The following is a 21000-nucleotide window of genomic DNA, read 5'->3' as shown; positions in this document are numbered from 1 at the left end:
TTCTCTTGACCTTATATATTTGTTTTTTTTTTGGAGAAATAGCACATACTATCATTCATCACTATTTTTTTGAAGTGCTCCAAATCTACTTTAGGATTAATTCTAAACTCCTCACTATACTTTCTGCCAACCCATCCAGAATTTACAAATGGATTGTCATAGGTAAAACCACGTTTGTGGATGTCCTCGAATGTATTGATTTGCATGCTACCTTCTTTGCTCAAGTTTTTAGCATAAATAGGCCAGTCACAACCTTCACTCCTACACTTAGCCCTTAATCTTATTTTGTTTTGCTTCACAAATAAGCTAACTTGCATTCTTTTACTATTGAAAAACATCCAGAATTTCAATTTTGGATTGTCAATAGCTTTGGGGTTGAATACAACACATTCACTGCTGGTTGTTTCATCATCAGATTCATGGACAGTCTTAAAATCAGATTCAGAATCAAGGGCAATATCATTGTCCTTAGGCATCACCAAATTATTATCAATATGAATTTCAGTTGTCTTGTTATACTAAAAATTCTTATGGTGTTCTATACCTAAATTAGATTTAGAATTAGGGGCAATATCATTGTCCTTAGGCGTCACCAAATTATTATCAACATGAATTTCAGTTGTCTTGTTATACTAAAAATTCTTATGGTGTTCTACACCTAAACATTCAACAGTATTATCTACATTATCATGGAACTTAGAATCATCATTTTTACTCAATTAGAGTCTACTACTGAGAAGAAGGATTTACTCCCTAAATCAGAATTATTATTATTGTTCTCATCAGCCCCATTGTCATTTCCTCCCCATCCATGGTCATGATTAGGTTTACTGAAGTTGCCATTATCATTAGTTCCTTTATTTTCACCAATCTCATACGGATCATAGCTTAGTTCTTGAACTAAAATTTCATGGAATAAGACCTCAAGATAGAACATAATTTTCCTAATGAAACCCATATTCCTCTTAATATATCCATGCAATTTGCTACTGTGTCTATCCTTTTAAAGTTGTTATTTTTCCAATCATAGTACACTTTGTGTGCATACACACCAGCATTTTTTGTGAATCTATCCACTTCTAATACACTTTCAACATAGTTAAAGATACATAAATCTTCACCCTCATAACGTGGATGATGAGTCTATGAAATCAATTCTCTATGATGACATCTTAGTGATATGAGTGTGCTACCTTCTTGAGATAAAAAAATGTATATATATCAATTAACCAATAATTAATAAACCATAGATTAACAACAATGCACCCAATAATGCAAACACCAAATATCACAATAAAAAAAAGGGACAACATGTGTTTAATTCAAGCATATATACTCTGACAATCAAAACAAAAACAATTAATCCTTTCAAACCAATGCAACTAAGATTAATAAGAATACAACCACAATGCAAATCTCAGGGACCACAACTAAGTATTATATTCACAAAAGTTAAAACTTTTCACTATTAACTGTTTATTTAACAAATCATAAACTCTAGAAATTTTACCGTAATTTGGGGGTGCATTATCATTAAATTCTTTCTTTCAAAATGACATTTTCTTGATATTGGGGTGGCCTTAATTGGATTTTTTGCTTTGCTCTATTGATTGAGGATTTCAATGGGTAATGAAAAGGGGAAAATCTATAGAGGAAAGGTACAAAAGAAAGAGAGAGTTAAAATTTACATTGAATTTTTTTGGTTTTAAGTGAGCAATTTTTTCCTTAATGGCCATGTGCTGGTCACATGACCTTTTTTGCCCAAATTGATCAATTTGCCATTTCTATACCAAATGCATCTAAAAATTGATAATTCATATATTAAATGTATTGTACCAGAAAGTTTGAGGACGAAATGTGTCCCTAACCCAAAATTTGAGGGACAAAAAATAGATGATGTTTTCCTGCTATTGTAATTTAATAGGTAGTGTTTGATAGTTTGTTATTGGTTCTGATTGAAAACATTTGACGTTCACTTTGTTCTTGCAATTTTATTATATTTTTTAGTTGATGGCAATTAGCAATGGTCTAAGATGAAAATTACCTTATTTACCAGACCTGCACATATCAGTAGATTTTTATTTGATAGATCATACTTTACTTTTACATCTTGAGCTCCTTCATTAAATTCTCATATTGCTTCAATTTCTCTTATTTTAATATATGTGGATTGATTTTGTCTTTCTACTTTATTGATAGGGTCAGGAGAAAATGCTACAAAAGAATAATATTCACATAACCAATTTGCCTAATATTTAGTTGGAATCTCATGATAGCGAATGGAAGCTGTCTTGAATTATTTGTGGGGAGGGGGAGGGATCAATCTCTTTATAGTATGCTAAATTTATTATTGTACTGAAATTTCAAAATCCTTGGTTACAAAGAAAAGTACTGCAAAACCTGGTTTGATTTTCTTTTTAATCATTACAATTGCAATGATGAAACTGATTCAATATTTTGTGAATGTTTCCTCAAAAAATTTTGTGAAAATTCCTACTGACTTATGATTATGTGATTAAACAATCATTTGGTTACTTTTACATTTCTCCACTTAAACAAATTAGTGTATTTGGTTCTATTTATGCAGTTAAAAATCACTATACTTTCTCATTTTTTTACCGATATTGATAGTATTTGTTACTTTCTTAATCTTATGATGCTTAACAAATTATAACATAGATACTCACACTCTTGCACATAGTAGTGACAACAAGTGTATGGAATGAAAAACTATTATATGTAGGGATCCATATGTAAATATAGTATCTATTTAAATAAACTCAAATGACCTCTTCTCATAATGAGAATGTATAGAATCCTATTCTAATTTGGTCCAGTATGGAATGAACTTATAATCATGGAATCGACTTGATCATCCAATTATAAGTTCGTAACTCTAGCCCATTCGCATTTTGGGCAAAATAGGTTAACTAATTCTTTGATTCTAGTTAGTAAGAGGCATCTTGAATTAAGATTCAGACCCTAGAAGCTAAAAAATGCTATCCCAAACAATTGTAATAATTGGATTCATTGATATTCCTGGTATAACATATGCTATTACACATAAAATCATACTCAATTCTGTGAGGACTCATATTTTTATTCTTAATTTAGTCTATTTTATATTTATTTTGCCTAATGTTATTTAATTTTGCTATTTTGCTTGAATTTTCTCAAGTTAAGCTTTTATTGCGCGCGCGTCGATAGTTTCTCGAAAGTCGCACCGACACGACTAATTAGAGATTTGAGGATTTAATATTAGACTAATATGTATGAGTAATTGTAGTGCTAAAGGAACTACCTTGGAGAATTAGTAGTTAAGTGTATCAAACAAAAGAAAAAGTGGTAGTACAATGCACTATTTCGCTACTATTAAGAGTTGACTTTTGCAAAACTTTAAGTAAGCTTGTCCAACACTTTTCTTCCACAAAATTCAAAACCAAAAGACACTCTCTCACTCACTCATCCTCTCGGCCGAACACCAAGGAGAAAAGGGGGGAAGAAAACTTCATCTCTTGCTCTCCAATCTTGCTTGCAAATCACCACCCAAACCATAAATCACTTGGATTTTCACTCTAGCTAGAAGAAAGGAGCAACCTTGTGGAGTTTCTTGGTGAAATTGGTGGAAAGTCTTGCATTTGAGCTAGGGTTTAGGAGCTTGAGAGGTATTTCACTTCAACCTCCCTTAATCTTTCAAATTTTTGCAAGAATAGAGGTTACATTTCATGGGTTTGAAACCTTAATCAAGATTCTAGGCTAGTGGACTTGAGAAAACTTTTATCTTGCTTTATGTCCTAAGCTAGTGGGTCTTGAGGAGGCCTCTAGGTAGCTGACTTGAGGTCCTTTTACTTGTTTGTTGTTGTTATGTGAATAGCTGGATATTGGCTTGGTAGTGGAGGGAAATTTGAAGAAAACCATGAGAGGGTGCTGGCCGAAAATTGCTGTTCTTGTTGTCTTGCTTTGAATTCGAAATTTTGTTGCTTATTTGGCTGCTAAACTGAGTGATATATGTTGTGTTATGTGTGTGGAAATTTTCTTCCAAAAATCATTTCATTTGGTTGCACAAAACTAGGGTTTTTGAAAAGGAAGAAATCTGGAAAATGGTTACCAGGACAGCCAAACAGTAGTTCTTTGTCTGAGGATAACTCTTTGTACAAAAGTCAAAATTCAGTGCTGTTTATGGCATTTAAAACTAGACACCAAGGGCTTTCCAACGGTATAAAAATCCCCTACTAGTTCATTTTGAGTGAGCCGTAGAAAATCAGCAAAGTGGACTGACCTGTTTTATCTGTCTATCCGAGAGAAACTGGGAAACTGTACCTTGTGGCTCAATTTCGTCTCACTTGTGAAAGGATTTTGAAAATAATGTATTCTGATGATTTGAAGCATTTTGAATGTAGTTTCTAACGCCATAAACCATTCTCAATTTAGACTTGTGTAGAGTTATATATGGTCTGATTTCAAAACTGCATCAAAGCTGGAAACTGGAAAAGTGTTGATCAGGCTGTGAAATCCAGCCATCTTCAAACTGTTGTATCTTGTTGTTCAAAAATCTGAATTTAGTTCTGCTTGTTGTGTTTGAAACTTCCCTTGAAACCCTTGCTATGTTATGAATTCCAGAGGCTGATTCAATTTTTATGAATTTTGCCGAATTTCCAAACTTGGCTGAAAAACAAGAACCGGTTCTGCCCTGTCTTCATGAAATAGCAACTTTGAGCTGGAATTTGAATAGTTTCTAGTTAGAATCTGGGAAAAGTATCTTCTAGAAATTTTTAGTATTCGGAGTCTAGTTTCCAACGGTGTAAAGTTTCTAATTTTTGAACTTACCAAACTCAAGATACGATTTTCCAAATATGGTTGCGTAAAGCTGAAATTTTCTGATTTCTTAAGAAATGCACTTTTATGAACTTTCCACTTCCTTTTAAGATTGATGGTTTATTTTAAACTCGATTTCATGGATAATACAAGTTTTTCTTGTGACTTTAAATCTTCATCTTTGAATCTCGATTTTCGATGAATTGAAACTCTTTTGAGGCATTTTCCCAAGTTTAAGCAAAATGCATTTTTCTTCTTGAATGTTAAAAGGTCTAGGGGGAAATATGTGAATGATGGTTGGTCACTATTTCTTCAGGTGCTTAAGGAGGTTTCGAAGTGGATCCTAGTACGGACAATTGAAGGACCTTATTTGCTCACTTACTTTTGACTGGGTGAGTGTCAAGTGCATGATTTGTTATATCTACTTGATTGATCTTACTTGCATACGTGAACATGACTTGATGAGGCGAGTGTGTACTTTATTGCACTCGTTCTCCTTTACTTGACTTACTTGAACTTGAACTTGAATGTTGATTGGAATGAATCTCGTCGACAAATTATATTTGTTCTCATGGGGGACGCCCAAACTCATTGGCCAACCTTGCGACTCGAGCCGGCATAATCTTGGTCGAGAAGCTTGGTGAACCATGAGAAACTTGTAAAGATTTGATACTTGCTCGGTTGACAAAGAGTCAACGTGCTATATTTGGATCAAGGCCTTGGCCAACGTATCCATATTGATTGTGCTTTATTGTTATTCATGAATTATTTGAACTTTCTAGCTAGATTTTCGTATAAGTGTTATTGTTACTTGAACTTCTGTGTTTGCATACTTTTTTTTGGTCTCACTGAGTATTAGCTCACCCCCGTTGTTTTGTTTTTCTTAACAGGGTTTTCGGGAAGGGGAAGATGTTGGAGAAGCTGACTTGGTAGCATTTTGATTTGACTTGGATGTAAATAGTTTAGTCTTTGTATGGTTGTAGTTTTGGAAAATTTGATGTACTTTTGGAAACTTTGTGATGTAAGACTTGAACGATTATATAAGGAAGCGACTTTTCTTTATTTTGGCTTTATTGTTAGTTGATTACCATTAAGTTAAATTTGACTCATATTGAGTCCTGACGAGAGTTAGGTAGGTATTCCACCGATACCCTTGGGTTCGCTCTAAGGAGAAGTGGGGGCGTCACAAATTCAATGCAATTGTTTGATTTAAAGGAGATCTTCTTTAATTTCGCAAATGAGGGTTTATTTCTTGGTTTCGTCCAGTCATTAATAACTTGATTATTTTTTAGATAATAGTAAATAAAAACTATACTTGTAAGGAGTCCTATTAAAACCAAAAGATATAGGCCTGCCTGCTATCCACACCAAAATAAGTAGAGTTTTTCAAAAAAAAAAAACTTGCTAGTGGAGGAAGGCCTCCTAGGGATAAGTGACGTAGGACTAAAGAAAGAGCCAAAAAAGGATGTTTAGTGTACAATCCTTCATAATCTCGAATGTTATCCATTCTGGTATATAGACCAAAAATACAATGCAAGTAAAAGTTCCTAGATTCATAGAAATATAGATGAGCATATGAGTTATCATACTTGCATATCCATCATTTAAGTCTCCAACAATTATTTCAATAATTGCATTTCTGATATGACATATGGACGAGTATGCAAGCTTACATTTCATGCTTATTTGAGTAATTGCAATGAGATTTTCCAATATCATGCTAAGAATATTTGGGATTTTTAGAAAAAGTTGCCATCCGTTTGATGAGAAATAAAAAGGAATATTGAAAATTCTTGTGGCTGAACCTGAAGCAGCTACTCTTGAAATAATAGAAAGAAAAGAAACAACGGGAGTGAGAGAGTCATTGAAAAGAGGATTTATCACTTTGTTCTCTCATTCAAAACTATGCATGAGACTTTAATTTCACACGACTCCTAAGTAATAAAAGAAAGAACTCATCTTCTTTCTTTTTTGAATTCCTTTCTTGCATATGTATAAGACCGAATCCATTCGATTTCTAAGTTTCCAAAAAGAATAACTAATACTTAAATTTTTGAGAAATCCTTTATCAGTGGTTGTGAATGACTGATTTTTTCAATCATTTCAATATTGGTTCCATAGGAGCAAAGCAAGTCAAAAAGATTGAGAAATAGAACCATCTAATTTAATTCATTCTCAATAGCCATGACATGATCATTTAAAATGCTCCTATTACACTCAGTCTCTGAAGGATATGTATATATATCTATATATGTGTGTGTTTGTGTGTGCATGTATGTGTATATATATTGCAAAAAAATGTCTTCAAAAAGCTAGTGCTCTAGCCAAGATTTGAAAGATTCATTATTCTTGTAACCATGGCCACAGAATCAAGCTTGTGAAACAGAGGAGTTAATAGCACCAAAAAAAAAAAGAAATAGTGGAGTTAATAATAGATGTATTCAGAACTTATAAATTCTCATATTTGAAATTTATTTAGTAACATGATGCTATTAAATAAAAAAGGAATTGCAAAAAAAAATGCCTAAACATATGAATGAAACTGGATTCAATAGATATTGTGTCCTACGTATCCATAATTTCTCCACCAAGTCATGAGTTGTATTTACAAGACTTGAAAATTTCACATTAAATTGGTAATGAAGCATGTGTTTTGCACATGCACATAATGCTCTTTATTAATTTTTTTTGAGCAAAATTGAGAGAGATTGTATACAAAGGATCAAACCTCAGCTTTACACATATACATTTCCATGTCTATATACAAATAGCCTAAATCTCAAACCAAACAACTAAGAGGAATGCTCTATTCAATAGAAGACTCCAATTCTCCTAATTCCTTGGAAAGTTAGCCCAAGATGAGATAGCATGTTACATATCCAAAACTATGACATCTAGCACTTTTACTACAGTCACAAGGACATGGTTGAATATTGCATCATTTCTCACCCTTCATACCTAGTATACAAACACAGCAAAGGCTAGTTTTTTAAAACAAGAAGCAGAGTTTTTGGACTTCTAGTGATGGAATAGCCAATTTAATTCTTCATCCAATGAGCGTCTCCCTCTTACTATCAATCATAACTTTTACATTTTCTACCACATAGTAAATATGACATCACAACCCGAAAATAGGTGCTCAAAACTTTCCTCCACCTCTTTGACAATACACACATCTATTATCTATCATAGGAGCACCCCACTTCTTAACTCTATCCATTATGGATAGCCTCTTTTTGCATAACAACTAGAGGATGAAGGCAAAACAAGGGACATGATTCTTCCCCCAGACCAACCTATGCCATTGCATTGACTACCCCTTGTTTCTCATAACTTGCATGGCTGATTAAACAGAGAAATTTTCATATGCATTTGCAGTCCAAACCAGTTGCTCTTATGAATTTATCAATGGTATGAAGAACATAGGGGTAGTTGCCATCAATGATCTAACTTCATGTGTCATCCTTCGACCTTGTGGCCATCTCAAGGATAACTTGAAATACACTTTGCAATGCAATCAACAATAGTCAGTCCAAAACTAGCCAATAGATTTCCAAAAAAGTGTTTATATAGAGGACCAATAGGATGCCAATAATCAAACCAGAAATTGGTATTGATTCCATTTCCCACATTATTCTTATGAGAAACTTAATTATTTTCAAAGTAATGAAGCATTCAAATTTGAATAAATGAAATATTAGAGATAGTATTGCCTTAATAAACAATATAGAAAATGAAAGTTAAAGTCATATTACTTCAACGTTCTTAAAACTCCATAGCATTTGTTCTTAAAACTCAAGGGGATTGGTAGATTTGCCTTGCATGTAAGCAGGTATCCTTGGTGGTGGGGTATTCTCTTAAAAATGATCAAATCATAGGCAACCCATTACTTGTCCCTCTTATAATTAAAATAAAAAAAAGAGCCATCTGCATAAATTTCATCTTGTGTTCCACATTTTAAAAGAATTGAATCAACACAAATTTTATCAAAAAAGTCTAGTTGCTCAAAAACAATAAAATTACATTCAATTTCATTATCCATTCTCTAATGCAACTTAATTAAATTGAAAACTTTGAAAATAAAATATTAATTGATGAATTGCATTCTCGAGTACAAGAAAACAACACTACAATAAAAATTTCAAATTGCTCCACAATTTTCAATATTCTTAATCTCATATTTTTGAACCAACTTTACAATTTTGGCATTAGCTGTAATAATGTTATAAGATAAAAATGTGGCACAAAGAAAATAACGTGTCAACAACATTACTTGTTTTCATATAATCCAGGTCAAATAATCTCTTTTCCAAATAATTATGGCCATGACCTTCATGAATGAATTTTGTAAAAGAATTGTAGACTCCCACATTTGGATGGCAATTTGCATAATGAAATTACATAATTATTTATGAAAAATTGGTAGAATATGTACATGCCAGATGGGTTGGATACCCGTGAGTTTTCAAATTTTTGACCCATATCCGTACTTGGATTTTTTTGTTATCCAAACCTCATCAATCTAGGTCAAAATGTGCAGATAATAAGGTACCTAATATTTGGAGCAAGTCAGATTGAATAATGTAGCTAATGCACACACCCCTGTATATTACTGTGGAGCACTTCAAAAGATTTTGATGATGGATCTAATATCAAGGTAATAAATGTTGAATATTTATTTTGTGACGATCCCACCTCTACCTAGGGCGTACTCTAGGGTTTAGTGGAGCGCCTACCTAACTTTCGTTAGAACTCACCCATACAGTTTCAAAGATAAGTTATTAAAAGAACCAGTAGTTCCCAAACTTAAAATGTACATTTACACATGTGGCTGTCTCAAATATCCATATAAACCCAAATGTAGTAAAAGATTTAGGTTCTAGTTGAACTCCTAACCCTAATCGAGAACTAGCGCTAGTACAAATACAAAAGTCAAAAAGGTCTGGACAAAACCAGCTTGTTCCAGCCCCACGCCCATGCTCGCACCTCCTGTAAGGAAAATAAAACTAATGGGGTGAGCTAAAACTCAATGAGATTCCAAAAAATCATGCAAAACCAAGTAGCAAGTTGGCCATTATATAAAACTTAAAATCTCAAAGTGGCGAGCACAAAAGTTCATGAAAGTAAGCAATAACACTTCAAACAACAAGTTAATTGGGTATTCAACATTTCCAAGTATAAAGATACGATTCGCTCTTGGGAACTAATTCAGCCGCAGCTTGCCAAGAAGCAGTTGACACTCCGTCAACTTTCAAAGTAGTGTAAAAAGGCCAGTAGAGCACCACTTAACTCCAATCTCCATCCACCAATCAAACTCCCTACCGGACCCCAACTCCAACATAACAGTGGTGGTAATATTCGAGTATACCGAATCCAGTGGATCACATCCAGTGGATTACACAATAAATAATAAACAGTATCTATGATTCGTCAATTTTTTTGACCAAGCCCTTAGTGGCTGGATTCGACCAACTAACCAATAGGGTTGGGATCCCAGGCAGTATTCAAGTCATACATATATATATCAAACTATTTGTAATCAGTGCACAGTAATAAGTCATATTAAGACAAGGGTGATAATGTACATCCTTGCCCAATCAAACAAGTCAAGTACTATTTAATCACATTAACAAAGCATTGCATTCAAGTATCAAGTTCGGTCATGCAATTGGAGACACCTATCAAGGATTCACTGCTTATCAAAATCAAACTCAGGTCCAGCCCCCTGACCGGAGTCAAAATTTGCCATAAAATGTCGTACAACAATTTGTATTCAAATAGGGTTTCAAAATATACGACCTTCGCTTATTAATATAAAAAAAGCCAAGTGAATAGAACTCATTTAAGTAGTAATCATAATACTTAATAAACCCTAGAAAATACATGCCCGCTCTTTTGGTTTTGGTAAAGATACGATTGAAACTTTTAAGTTTATAACTAGGTATATGCAACTAGAAAATCTTGTTTAAAGTGGCCATTATTTTCTCCTTGCAAAAAATATAGTTTTTGGCAAAATTTCAATTTACATATCACTACCAAGGTTAACTCAAACATTCCTAAGCAAGTGAAGTCCAAATCAATCACAAATCACACCTCTACTTCCACTTTCACTCACTTGCCCTACAAGAAGAAAAAGGGGCAGCTCTTTCCCTATTTTGCCTTAATGTTTCCTCAAATTGCAAAGCTAACATTCCATAGTAAAACAGCCCCAATCGAGTCTACAAGTTATAAGATACATAGGGTGCTTATTTTAGCCAGAAAACTAGTTATATTAAACATATACCTAGCATATAGTCATCATATACTTAAACTAGAAATTCTCAACTAAAGCTGGAAATTTGGAACTAAAACTAGAGAATCCTTATTTGGAAGCTAAAAAGTCATATTAAAGCTAGAAAGTTTCATATCAACTCATTCAAATCCATATCAAAGCCAGATATCATCATATCATGGCTGAAAATATAAAACAAAGTTAGAAAATTCCACTAATCTTCACAAATCTATGTTATTTTCCATAAAACTTTTATATTCAAGTCATCTACCCAATAAAATGCAAGATAAGAAAGAGAATGAGAGTTTTCCAACTTAATACCTTCAAACCTCTGGGAGAAAATAAAAAACCAAAGCTTTCCTCTCCAAATCACTCTACTACAAGCCTCCTTGTTATCTTATTGTAACTTTTTTCGGTTTACATTAGTGGTTCTTGTTGATTTCTCACTCAATCAAGGCAAAATCAAGATGAAAAGTGAAGTTTTCTTCTCTCTTTTTTTCCTCTCCAAGAGTCGGCCAACAAGGAAGAAATATGAAGGAAATTTTGATGATAGAAAAGATAAAGATGGAAGAAATTTTTTGGTCAAAGATGGCCTTGATTGCCAACACTTGGCAATCAATCATTTTTCCTCTTTTTTTTTTCTTTTCCACTCTTTTTTGGTCAAGAATTTCGGCCAACCCTAGGGAAAAATTAAGGAAGGGAAAATAAAAGAAAAATAAGAAGATTAGGGAAAGAAAGTCTTGGTTAAGTTGTGTCTTTGACCGGTAACAAACGGCTCGAGTCGATTCAAACCAATTTCTGTGTCTCTCTTGTATTTATGTTTTTAACTTATGATTCACTAATGTATTATTAGCACTTTTTAATCACATATTTTTTCTTATTTAATACCCGCTCTTATCCACCAAATTTAGTACACATACCTCACCAATTGATCGCACTACTATAATGCACCATAAAACCCCTCGACTCTATTATAAAGGTAAAAGTAAAATTCTCTACTCTATTATTTAGTACAACTATTAAGGAATGTAAATTAGTTTTAAAGAAATTATAAATTAACTAATTCAAAATAAAAGAGAATTATAAGAAAATATAAACGAATTTTCAAGTCCTCACACTATCTCCCTCTTAGAGAATTTCGATCTCGAAATTCATACCTTTATTCATAAATAAGTCAGGGTATTTCTCTTGCATGTCCGCCTCTAGCTCCCAAATTATTTTTTCTACCTCATGGGTGTTTCCATAGAACTTTAACCAGTGAAATTTTCTTATTGCTCAAGTCTTTCACCCTTCGATCTAGTAGTCGAATAGGTCATTCCTCATAAGTTAGAGACTCGTCAAACTCAATATTATTTGGTGGCAAAATATGAGTCGGGTTCGAATGATATTTCTTAAACAAAGATACGTAGAAAACATCATGAATTCGGGATAAAGTTGCTAGCGACTCTAACCGATATGCTACCTTTCCTACCCGTTGGAGTATGCTGAAAGGTCCTATGTATGTTGGTTGTAATTTCTTTCCTTTTCCCGCCTTGATATTTCCTTTCAGTGGGGTAATTTTGAGAAACATCTTATCTCCTATTTTAAATTCCAAATCTTTTCTCCGATAGACAGCATAACTCATTTGTCAGCTTTGGGCCGTTTGAAGCATTTGCGTATCATTTTTATCTTTTCGTAGGCTTCCTCAAGTCATGGTATTGTTATTGCGTCTATAACTTTTCTCTCTCCTACTTTAACCTAGTGGATCGGTGATCGGCATTTTCTTCTGTAAAGTGCTTCATATGGAGCCATTTGGATAGAAGAGTGATAATTGTTGTTATAAGTAAACTCGACTAACGTCATGTACAGGCTCCAATTTCTCCCAAAGTTCACAATACATTCTCTTAACATATCCTCAATTGTTTGAATAGTTCTCTCTGACTGTCCATCTGTTTGAGGATGATAGGCTGTGCAATAGTTCAGCTTAGTCCTTAAAGTCTCTTGTAACTTTCGCCAAAATCGAGATACAAATTTAGCATTTTTATCGGATACTACGCTCACTGGTACACCGTGCAATCTTACAATCTCAACTATATAAAGTTTGGTAAGTTTTTTCAAAGAATATTTCATATTAACTGGTAAGAAATGTGCGGATTTAGTCAATCAGTCCACCATCACCAAAATCGCATCATGCCTCTTTTGAGTTTGTGGCAACTTTGACACAAAATCCATCGTTATATGTTCCCACTTCCATTTAGGTATTTCTAGAGTCTATAGCAAACCCGATGAATTTTGATGCTCAGCCTTCACTTGTTGACAAGTAAGACATTTTTGAACAAATTGAGCAATCTCCGATTTCATGTTGTCCCACCAACATAGACATTTGAAATCCTAGTATATTTTGTCATTTCCGGGATGCACAGTATACCTAAAATGGTGAGATTCTTCTAAAATGTCTTTTTTCAATTCTTCATCATTTGGTACAATAATGCGATTTCGAAACCTTACTATTCTATCAGGACCTAAATTGAAGTCAGGTAACTCTCCCTTTTTCACTCTCCCCATCCACTTTTGTATCGTTGGTTCTTTCTTTGAGATTCTTTAATTCGATCCAACAATGTTGATTTCACTATAATATTCCCAAAGATAACTTTCTGTGAGTCAAGACGAGAATTCTACTCACTAACATTTTCTAACAGATTCCACTCTCTTATCATCAAACCTGCTAGTTGAGTCTTTCGATTTAAGCCAACTGCTACTACATTGGCCCTTCTAGGTTGATAATTAATGGTATAGTCATAATCTTCTAAGAACTCCATCCATCGACGCTGCCTCAGGTTTAATTCCTTTTTGGAGAATAAATATTTAAGACTTTTATGTTTTGTATATATCTCAAAAGTCATCCCATACAAGTAATGTTGTCATTTCTTCAAAGCAAACACAACGGCACCGAGTTCTAAATCATGGGTTGGATAATTCTACTCATGAGATTTTAACTTTCGAGAAGCATAGGCAATTATATTCCTATTTTGCATTAAGACACACATCAATCCTTCTCTCGAAACATATGTATATACCGTATAACTATCCTTTCTATTTGGCAAAGCTAACATTGGTGTCATAATCAATCACTTCTTAAACTCTTGGAAACTGGTTTCACATTTAGCGTCCCAAATGTATTTTCCTTGCTTCTTTTCCAAATTCGTTAAGGATCCTGCAATTCTTATGAAATCCTTTATAAACCGACAGTAGTACCCTTTTAGGCCCAAGAAACTACGAACTTCAGTAGGATTCTCCTGCTGTTTTCACTTGGCAACAGCTGCTATTTTAACCGGATCCATAGTGAGTCCGTCTTTTGAGATTATATGGTCTAAAAATGATACTTTCTCTAATCAGAAGTCGCACTTGCTAAATTTGGCAAACAACTGGTGCTCTCTTAGGATTTGTAATACCATTCTCAAATGTCGCTCGTGCTCCTTCTTAATTTTAGAATATGCCAAAATATCATTAATAAATACCACTATAAATTGGTCCAAGTAAGGTTTAAACACCTGATATATTAAATCTATAAATACAGTTGAGACATTAGTTAATCCAAAAGGCATCACAGCAAACTCATAATGCCCATATCGAGTATTAAAAGCAGTTTTTGGTATATCTTCCTTCTTAATTCTTAATTGATAAAATCCTTGTCTAAAATTCAACTTGAAGAATAACACAGCCCTTGTAACTGGTCAATTAACTCATCAATGTGGGGTAAAAGATATTTGTTCTTAACGGTCACCGCATTCAACTCTCGATAATCGATACACAATTACAAACTCCCGTCATTTTTCTTAACAAAAAGCACTGGAGCACCCTAAGGTGACTCACTCTCATGTATAAATTTTCGTTCTAACAAGTCTTGCAATTGCAGTTTCAATTCCTTAATCTCAGCGAGTGCCATCCGATAAGGGGTTTTTGAGATAGAGATGGTCCCAGGTGCCAGATCAATCTTAAACTCTATCTCTCTCTCAGGAGACAACGACACCAATTCATCAGGGAGTACATCCGGACATTCGTTTATCACCGGCATATCCTCTAGTTTAACCTTTTCTCCTAGGATATTGACTTGAAAAGCGAGATACCCCTGTGCCCAATTACTCAACAATTTTCTAACCCTAATTTCTGAAATAAGGGCGAATGAGGCTAAAATATCCCTCACATCTAGTTCTAAAATTGTTTCACCCGATATGCAAAATTCAACCACTTTCGTATGGCAATCTAACCAAGCATGATAACGATCCAACCAATCCATACCTATGATGAAATCATACCCCTTAATAGCCAGACTTATAAGGTCTATTACTAATTTTCGCTCACCGACCCAAATTTTACAGTTTCTAACACCTCATTAACAAGTAAAGATTGGTCATCTATAGGTATTCTCACTTCTAAATCATATGGTAGTCTCTCGGCGTTCACGTCAATTTCGCACATAAAAGTAGGGTTAACAAAAGAATTTGTTACACCAAGATCTATCAAAATCTTGGCCAAATGATAGAAAACAGGATTGTACTTTCCACCACTTCCGATGACTCAGGCACTTGTTATTGGTCCAAAACATATACTTTGGCTAGCACCCTTGGCTTGTTCCCTTCTACATTGATTGATCTAGGGTTCGTCTTAACGGCTTGCTGGGTATCACTGGTGAGTGGGCAGGTTGCAAGTTGGTGCTCGGCACTCCTGTAATGTAAACACTTCCGTGCCTTTCGCCAGCAATTATTCTCAGTATGATTTGACTTGCCACAATAACCATAAGATAAATGAGGGGTTGATGTTTGGCCTCCTTGTGAGGCACCTCTCAATTGTCCCCTTCCTCCTAGGTCCCTCTTGACGACATACCCCTAGGTGCCCCTAACAATCTCACACCACCATCTCCTCCTCCCACCCTAGGGGGTGGCATACTACGACTACCTTTGTGACGTCCCCACTTCTCCCTAAGGCGAACCAAAGGGTATCAGTGGCACACCTGCCTAACTCTCGTCAAAACTCGATACAAGTCAAATCCAAATTTAAAGATAAACAACCGATAATAAAAGTCAAAATAGAGAAAGGTCGCTTCCCAAAAAAAACTTTCAAATCTTACATCACAAATTTTCAAAAGTACATCAACTTTTCCAAAATACAACCACTATAAGTCGACTAGTCAATTACATCCCAAGATTTTGATCAAAAGTAATCAAGTCGGCGTCCCCAAAATTCTTTCCAATCCGAGCTCCTGTTAAGGAAAACAAACTAATGGAGTGAGTTAACGCTCAGCGAGGCCAAGAAACACATGCAAACACATAGTTCAAGTAACAATAACACTTGTACAAGAAATAAAGCTAGAAAATTTAGGTAATTCATAGATAACAATAAAACACACTCAATAAGGATACATGAGCTCTTAGAAGTTAATTTTCACTTGCTTTACCAAGGATCGATCCAATACCTACATGTGATGACACTCTGTCAACCGAGTAGGTATCAAGTCCGTAGAAACTTCACTTTACTTCCCCATCCATCATTTCACCCTCTCGGATCCGTAACCAAACACTCACTGGGTGGGCAATACTATTCGAGTATGCCAAGCAAGATCTCTCAAAAGATTAAACTTTTATTTTCTCATGGTTCACCAGGCTTCTCGACTAAGCCCATCTTGACTCGAGTCGCAAGGTTGGCCACTAAGATTTGGGCGTCCCCCGATGTACGATTACGATTGCAACAATTCATTCAATTCAATTATCACATCACTTTACACAATACAATTATAAATTCACTTAAAAGAGAACAAGTGCGATAAAGTACACACTCGTCTCGACATTTCTAAATCACTTAATTAACAAGAAACAATTCAAATAATTAGCAACGATTCATGCACTTGACACTCACCAAGTCAAAACAAGTGAGTAAGTGAACAAATAAAATCTGTAGTTGACCGCTCCGAGATTCTCTTCAAGATCCTCTTGAGCAGCTGAAGAAATAACAATCAACTATTACTCACAACCACTTATCAATCGAGGAAGAAAGTACACTTGCTTAAACTAAGACAATGTCTTAAAAGAGAACTTTAATCCATCGAAAATTGAGGTTCAAAAGTGAGAATTTAAAATCACAAGGGAAAACTTATATTACCCATGAAATCAAGTTTAAAACGGTCTATCAATATCGAAAGAAAGTGAAAAGTTCTCAAAATCTCATTTCCTAAGAAATCAAGAATTTTCAGCTTGGCGCAACAAAACTTGGAAAATCAGATCTTGAGTTTGGTATGTCCAAAAATGGAAAAATTTTTACCGTTAAAAACTAGATTCAAAGTACTAAATGTTTCTAGAAGATAGTTTTCCCAGATTCCAAACAGAAAGCATTCATAATTCAGGTCAAAGTTACAGTTCCAAGAAGATAGGACAGAACCAGTCTTGGTTTTCAACAATGTTTGGAAATTCGACAAAATTCACAAGAAGTGAATCAGCCTCTGAAATTTATAACACAGCAAGAGTTTCAAATCAATTTTCAAACACGATAATTGGAACTAAATTCGGAGTTTTGAGCAACAAGATATAATAGTTTGAAGTTGGCTGAATTTGGCAACCTGTTCAGAAAACTTCTAGTCACTAAGTCTCAACACAGTTTCGAAATCAAACCATATCTGACTCTACACAAGTCCAAATTGAGAATGATTTATGGCATTAGAAACTAGGTTCAAAATGCTATATTTCATCAAAAGACGTTGTTTCGAAAATCTTTTTACAAGTGGGACAAAATCTAGCCACAAGCAGACTAAACAGGACAGTCCATTTTGCCAACTCGCTACGATTTACTCAAAATGAACTAGCAGGGGATTCTTATACCGTTTGAAAGCTCTGAATGTCTAGTTTTGAATGTCGTAAATGGTACTCAATTTTGACTTTTGTACAAAGAGTTATGTTCAGACAAAGTACCACTGGTTGGCTACCCTGCTAGCGAATTTCCAGAATTCGAACTTTTCCAAAACTCAAGTTTTAAGTAACCATTTGAAATAATTTTCGAAAGGCACATTCTACACATATAATACAACATATATCAATCAATTTAGTAGCTATATAATCATCAAAATTTCAAATTTAAAGCAGGACATCAAAACAGAATTTCGGCTAGCTCTCTTCCTCACGGTTTCTTCCACTTCTTTTCCACTATCAAACCATAATCAAGCTATAAATCACATAAACCACCACAATCAAGCAATATAGCCTCAAGTCAGCTACCTAAAAGCCTCCTCAAGACATCTAGTTTAGGATTTAAAATAAGATAAATGTTTTCTCAAGTCCGCTAGCCTATAAACTTCATTAGGGTTTCAAACCCATGAAAACTAACCACTAATCTTCTTATAATTTGAAAAATTAAAGGAGAGATGAAGGGTTACCTCTCTAAGCTTTGAACCCTAGTTGTAAGTGAGTGTTTCTACCCAAAATTTCACCAAGAAACTCTACAAGCCTTCACCTTTCTTCTTGCTATAGTGACATTCCAAGAGATTAGGAAGTTGGATGAAGAAAGCAAGCAAACTTGGAGCTAAAAGAAATGGAGTTTCCTTTCCCCTTTCCCTTGCTTGAGTTCGGCCAAGAGAGGAGAGAGAGATGAGGGAGTTTGAGTGATGAATCTTGTTTGGGAAGATTGAAGAAAAGTAGTCATTAAGTTTTGCAAGAGTGTCAACCCTTAATAGTGTCTCAAATAGGGTTTCGTACTACCATATTCTCTCTTATTTGGTACACTTATACACTAATCCTCCAAGGTAATTCCTCTAACACTGTAATTACTCACACTTACGAGTCTAGTATTAATTCCTCAAGTCTCTACTTGGTCGTACCGGCGATAAAGCGAAATTTAAAGGGAATTCATGCAATACTAGAATAATTAAATAACACTAGGGCAAACAATTATAAAAATGACTAAATTAGGAATAAAAAACATGAGTTCTCACATCCTCTCCCCCTAAAAGAATTTCGTCCAAAAAGTTCATACCTTGATCTAGGAATAGGTCTGGATATTTCTTTCGAATCTCCTCCTCTACTTCCCAAGTTACTTCCTGTTGACCTTGGTCCCTAGCTTTTGATGATTACAAAACAAATGGATGTTGCTAACATCTCCTCAAAGGCTTTTTCAGAAATGAAACAAATCAGGTTCAAAGATTAAGCACATTTGAAAAAGACAGAGTATGAACCTGTCGGACGATCAAGAAGACAGTACCGGATGTCCGATAATCATTGCACAACTTCGAACGCATGCTTCGGACGTCCGATAGGATCCTTCGAAGTCAACAAATCTATCGGACGCTGAATATGTCTCTACCGGACGTCCGATAGAAACAAGATAATTTCTCAAATCTCTTTGTTTGCTGTCGGACACAAAAAAAACTTGCACCGGACGTCCGAAAGAATTGAAGAAAATCTCTTAAACTCATTGCCTGCTGTCGGACGCATAAAACAGGGCTATCGGACGTCCGACACTCCAACAGCTAGTTGACTCTTCAGTTACTTTCTATCCGTTTGAAGCTTTAATGAGGCACTTTCTTGATCCTATATGAATAGTGGTTGGTCAGATATTTCAAACAACTTTTGCACACTGAAAATACAAAAGATTTAGAGTGATTTTAGTGAGAAAATACTCTTCAAAGAAGATTTGTAGTCTTAGTGGTGTGAGATTCATTGTAAGCTTTTCATTTGTGAGTGAATACTTCATGAGTGTAACTCTGTGAGAGTTGTCCTGAGGGTTAGTAAAACGTCCTGGCTTGACCGAGTGGAGTTCGGGGCAAGGAGGAGGTGAACCTTCTTTTGTACACAAGAGTGATTGAATTCATTAATTTGAAGTAGCTTGTTTGAATTAACCTACAAGTTCAAGAGGAGTTGGGTAGTTAATTGGTTTGCTATTCTTTCCTTTTTATTTACTTATTGTTACGTTTGAAATCTGTACTTTGTTTATCTCTTCTACTCACAAGCACTTGTGCTTTCTCATCAACTGTTCCATTGTGTGGTCGCCTAGAAAAGAGGGTTGTTTTCGGGCCTAACAATTGGTATCAGAGATTGGTCTCCTAGAGATTAAGCTCAATCGGCTTTGGAGTAAAGATGACAACCAATAATGCTATATTTTTTGAAGGATATTCTGTCATTAGACCACCTATGTTTAATGGGTCAAATTATGTGAGTTGGAAAGAAAGAATGATTATTTTTTTGCAATCTATTGATATTGAATTGTGGTTTATTATTAGTGAAGGTCCATATGATGCCTCTCTTATAGATGAAAATACTCAGAGATCTAGACCAAAAATAAGAAGTGAACTGACTGCTGCGGATAGAGCTCATCTCACATTAAATGCAAAAGCCATGAATGTGTTATATTGTGCTTTAGACTCAAATGAATCTATTAGAGTCAAAGGCTGCAAATCAGCCAAGGAAATTTGGGATAAACTGAGAGAAATTCATGAAGGTAGTGAGAATGTTAGAGAACAAAAGAAGTCCATTCTAGTTACAAAGTATGAATCCTTCAAGATGCAATCTCATGAAAATATTGATGAGATGTATTGTAGATTCAATGACCTTATTAAGGATTTGGAGGTGTTGGAAAAGGAATACTCCCTAGGTGAGAAAAACAGAAAAATTTTGAATGCTTTATCGAAGGATTGGGAGAGTAAAGTAACTGCCATTGAGGAAGCCAAAGATCTAAATACCTTGCCTATTGAATCTCTCATTAATTCACTGATTTCTTATGAGCTAAAACTCAAGTCCAAGGTGCAGGAAGAAGAAGAGACAAAAGTGAGAAAAAATATTGCTCTGAAGGCTTCACAAGATGAAGATGATACAGCCTCCGTGAGTGAAGATGACATGGAAGGTGATGATAGTGATATTGCACTCATCACACGAGGTTTCAAAAGAATATTCAACAAG

The 21000-nt window shown here is 34.7% G+C and overlaps 1 protein-coding gene across 1 annotated transcript; it reads right to left on the bottom strand.

Annotated features, from left to right (window-relative positions):
* Positions 1-14924: 14924 nt before the first annotated feature.
* LOC140006872 (uncharacterized) lies at positions 14925-15362 on the bottom strand. Its single transcript, XM_072049542.1, has one exon. It carries the CDS (start codon positions 15360-15362, stop codon positions 14925-14927), a length of 438 nt encoding a protein of 145 aa, XP_071905643.1.
* Between the last annotated feature and the right edge of the window lie 5638 nt (positions 15363-21000).

The sequence above is a fragment of the Coffea arabica genome, chromosome 5e, assembly GCF_036785885.1.
Source record: "Coffea arabica cultivar ET-39 chromosome 5e, Coffea Arabica ET-39 HiFi, whole genome shotgun sequence".
In the NCBI taxonomy this organism is placed as follows: Eukaryota; Viridiplantae; Streptophyta; class Magnoliopsida; order Gentianales; family Rubiaceae; genus Coffea; species Coffea arabica.
Note: the sequence above shows the minus strand (reverse complement) of the source record. Positions and strands in the feature narration are given on the sequence as shown.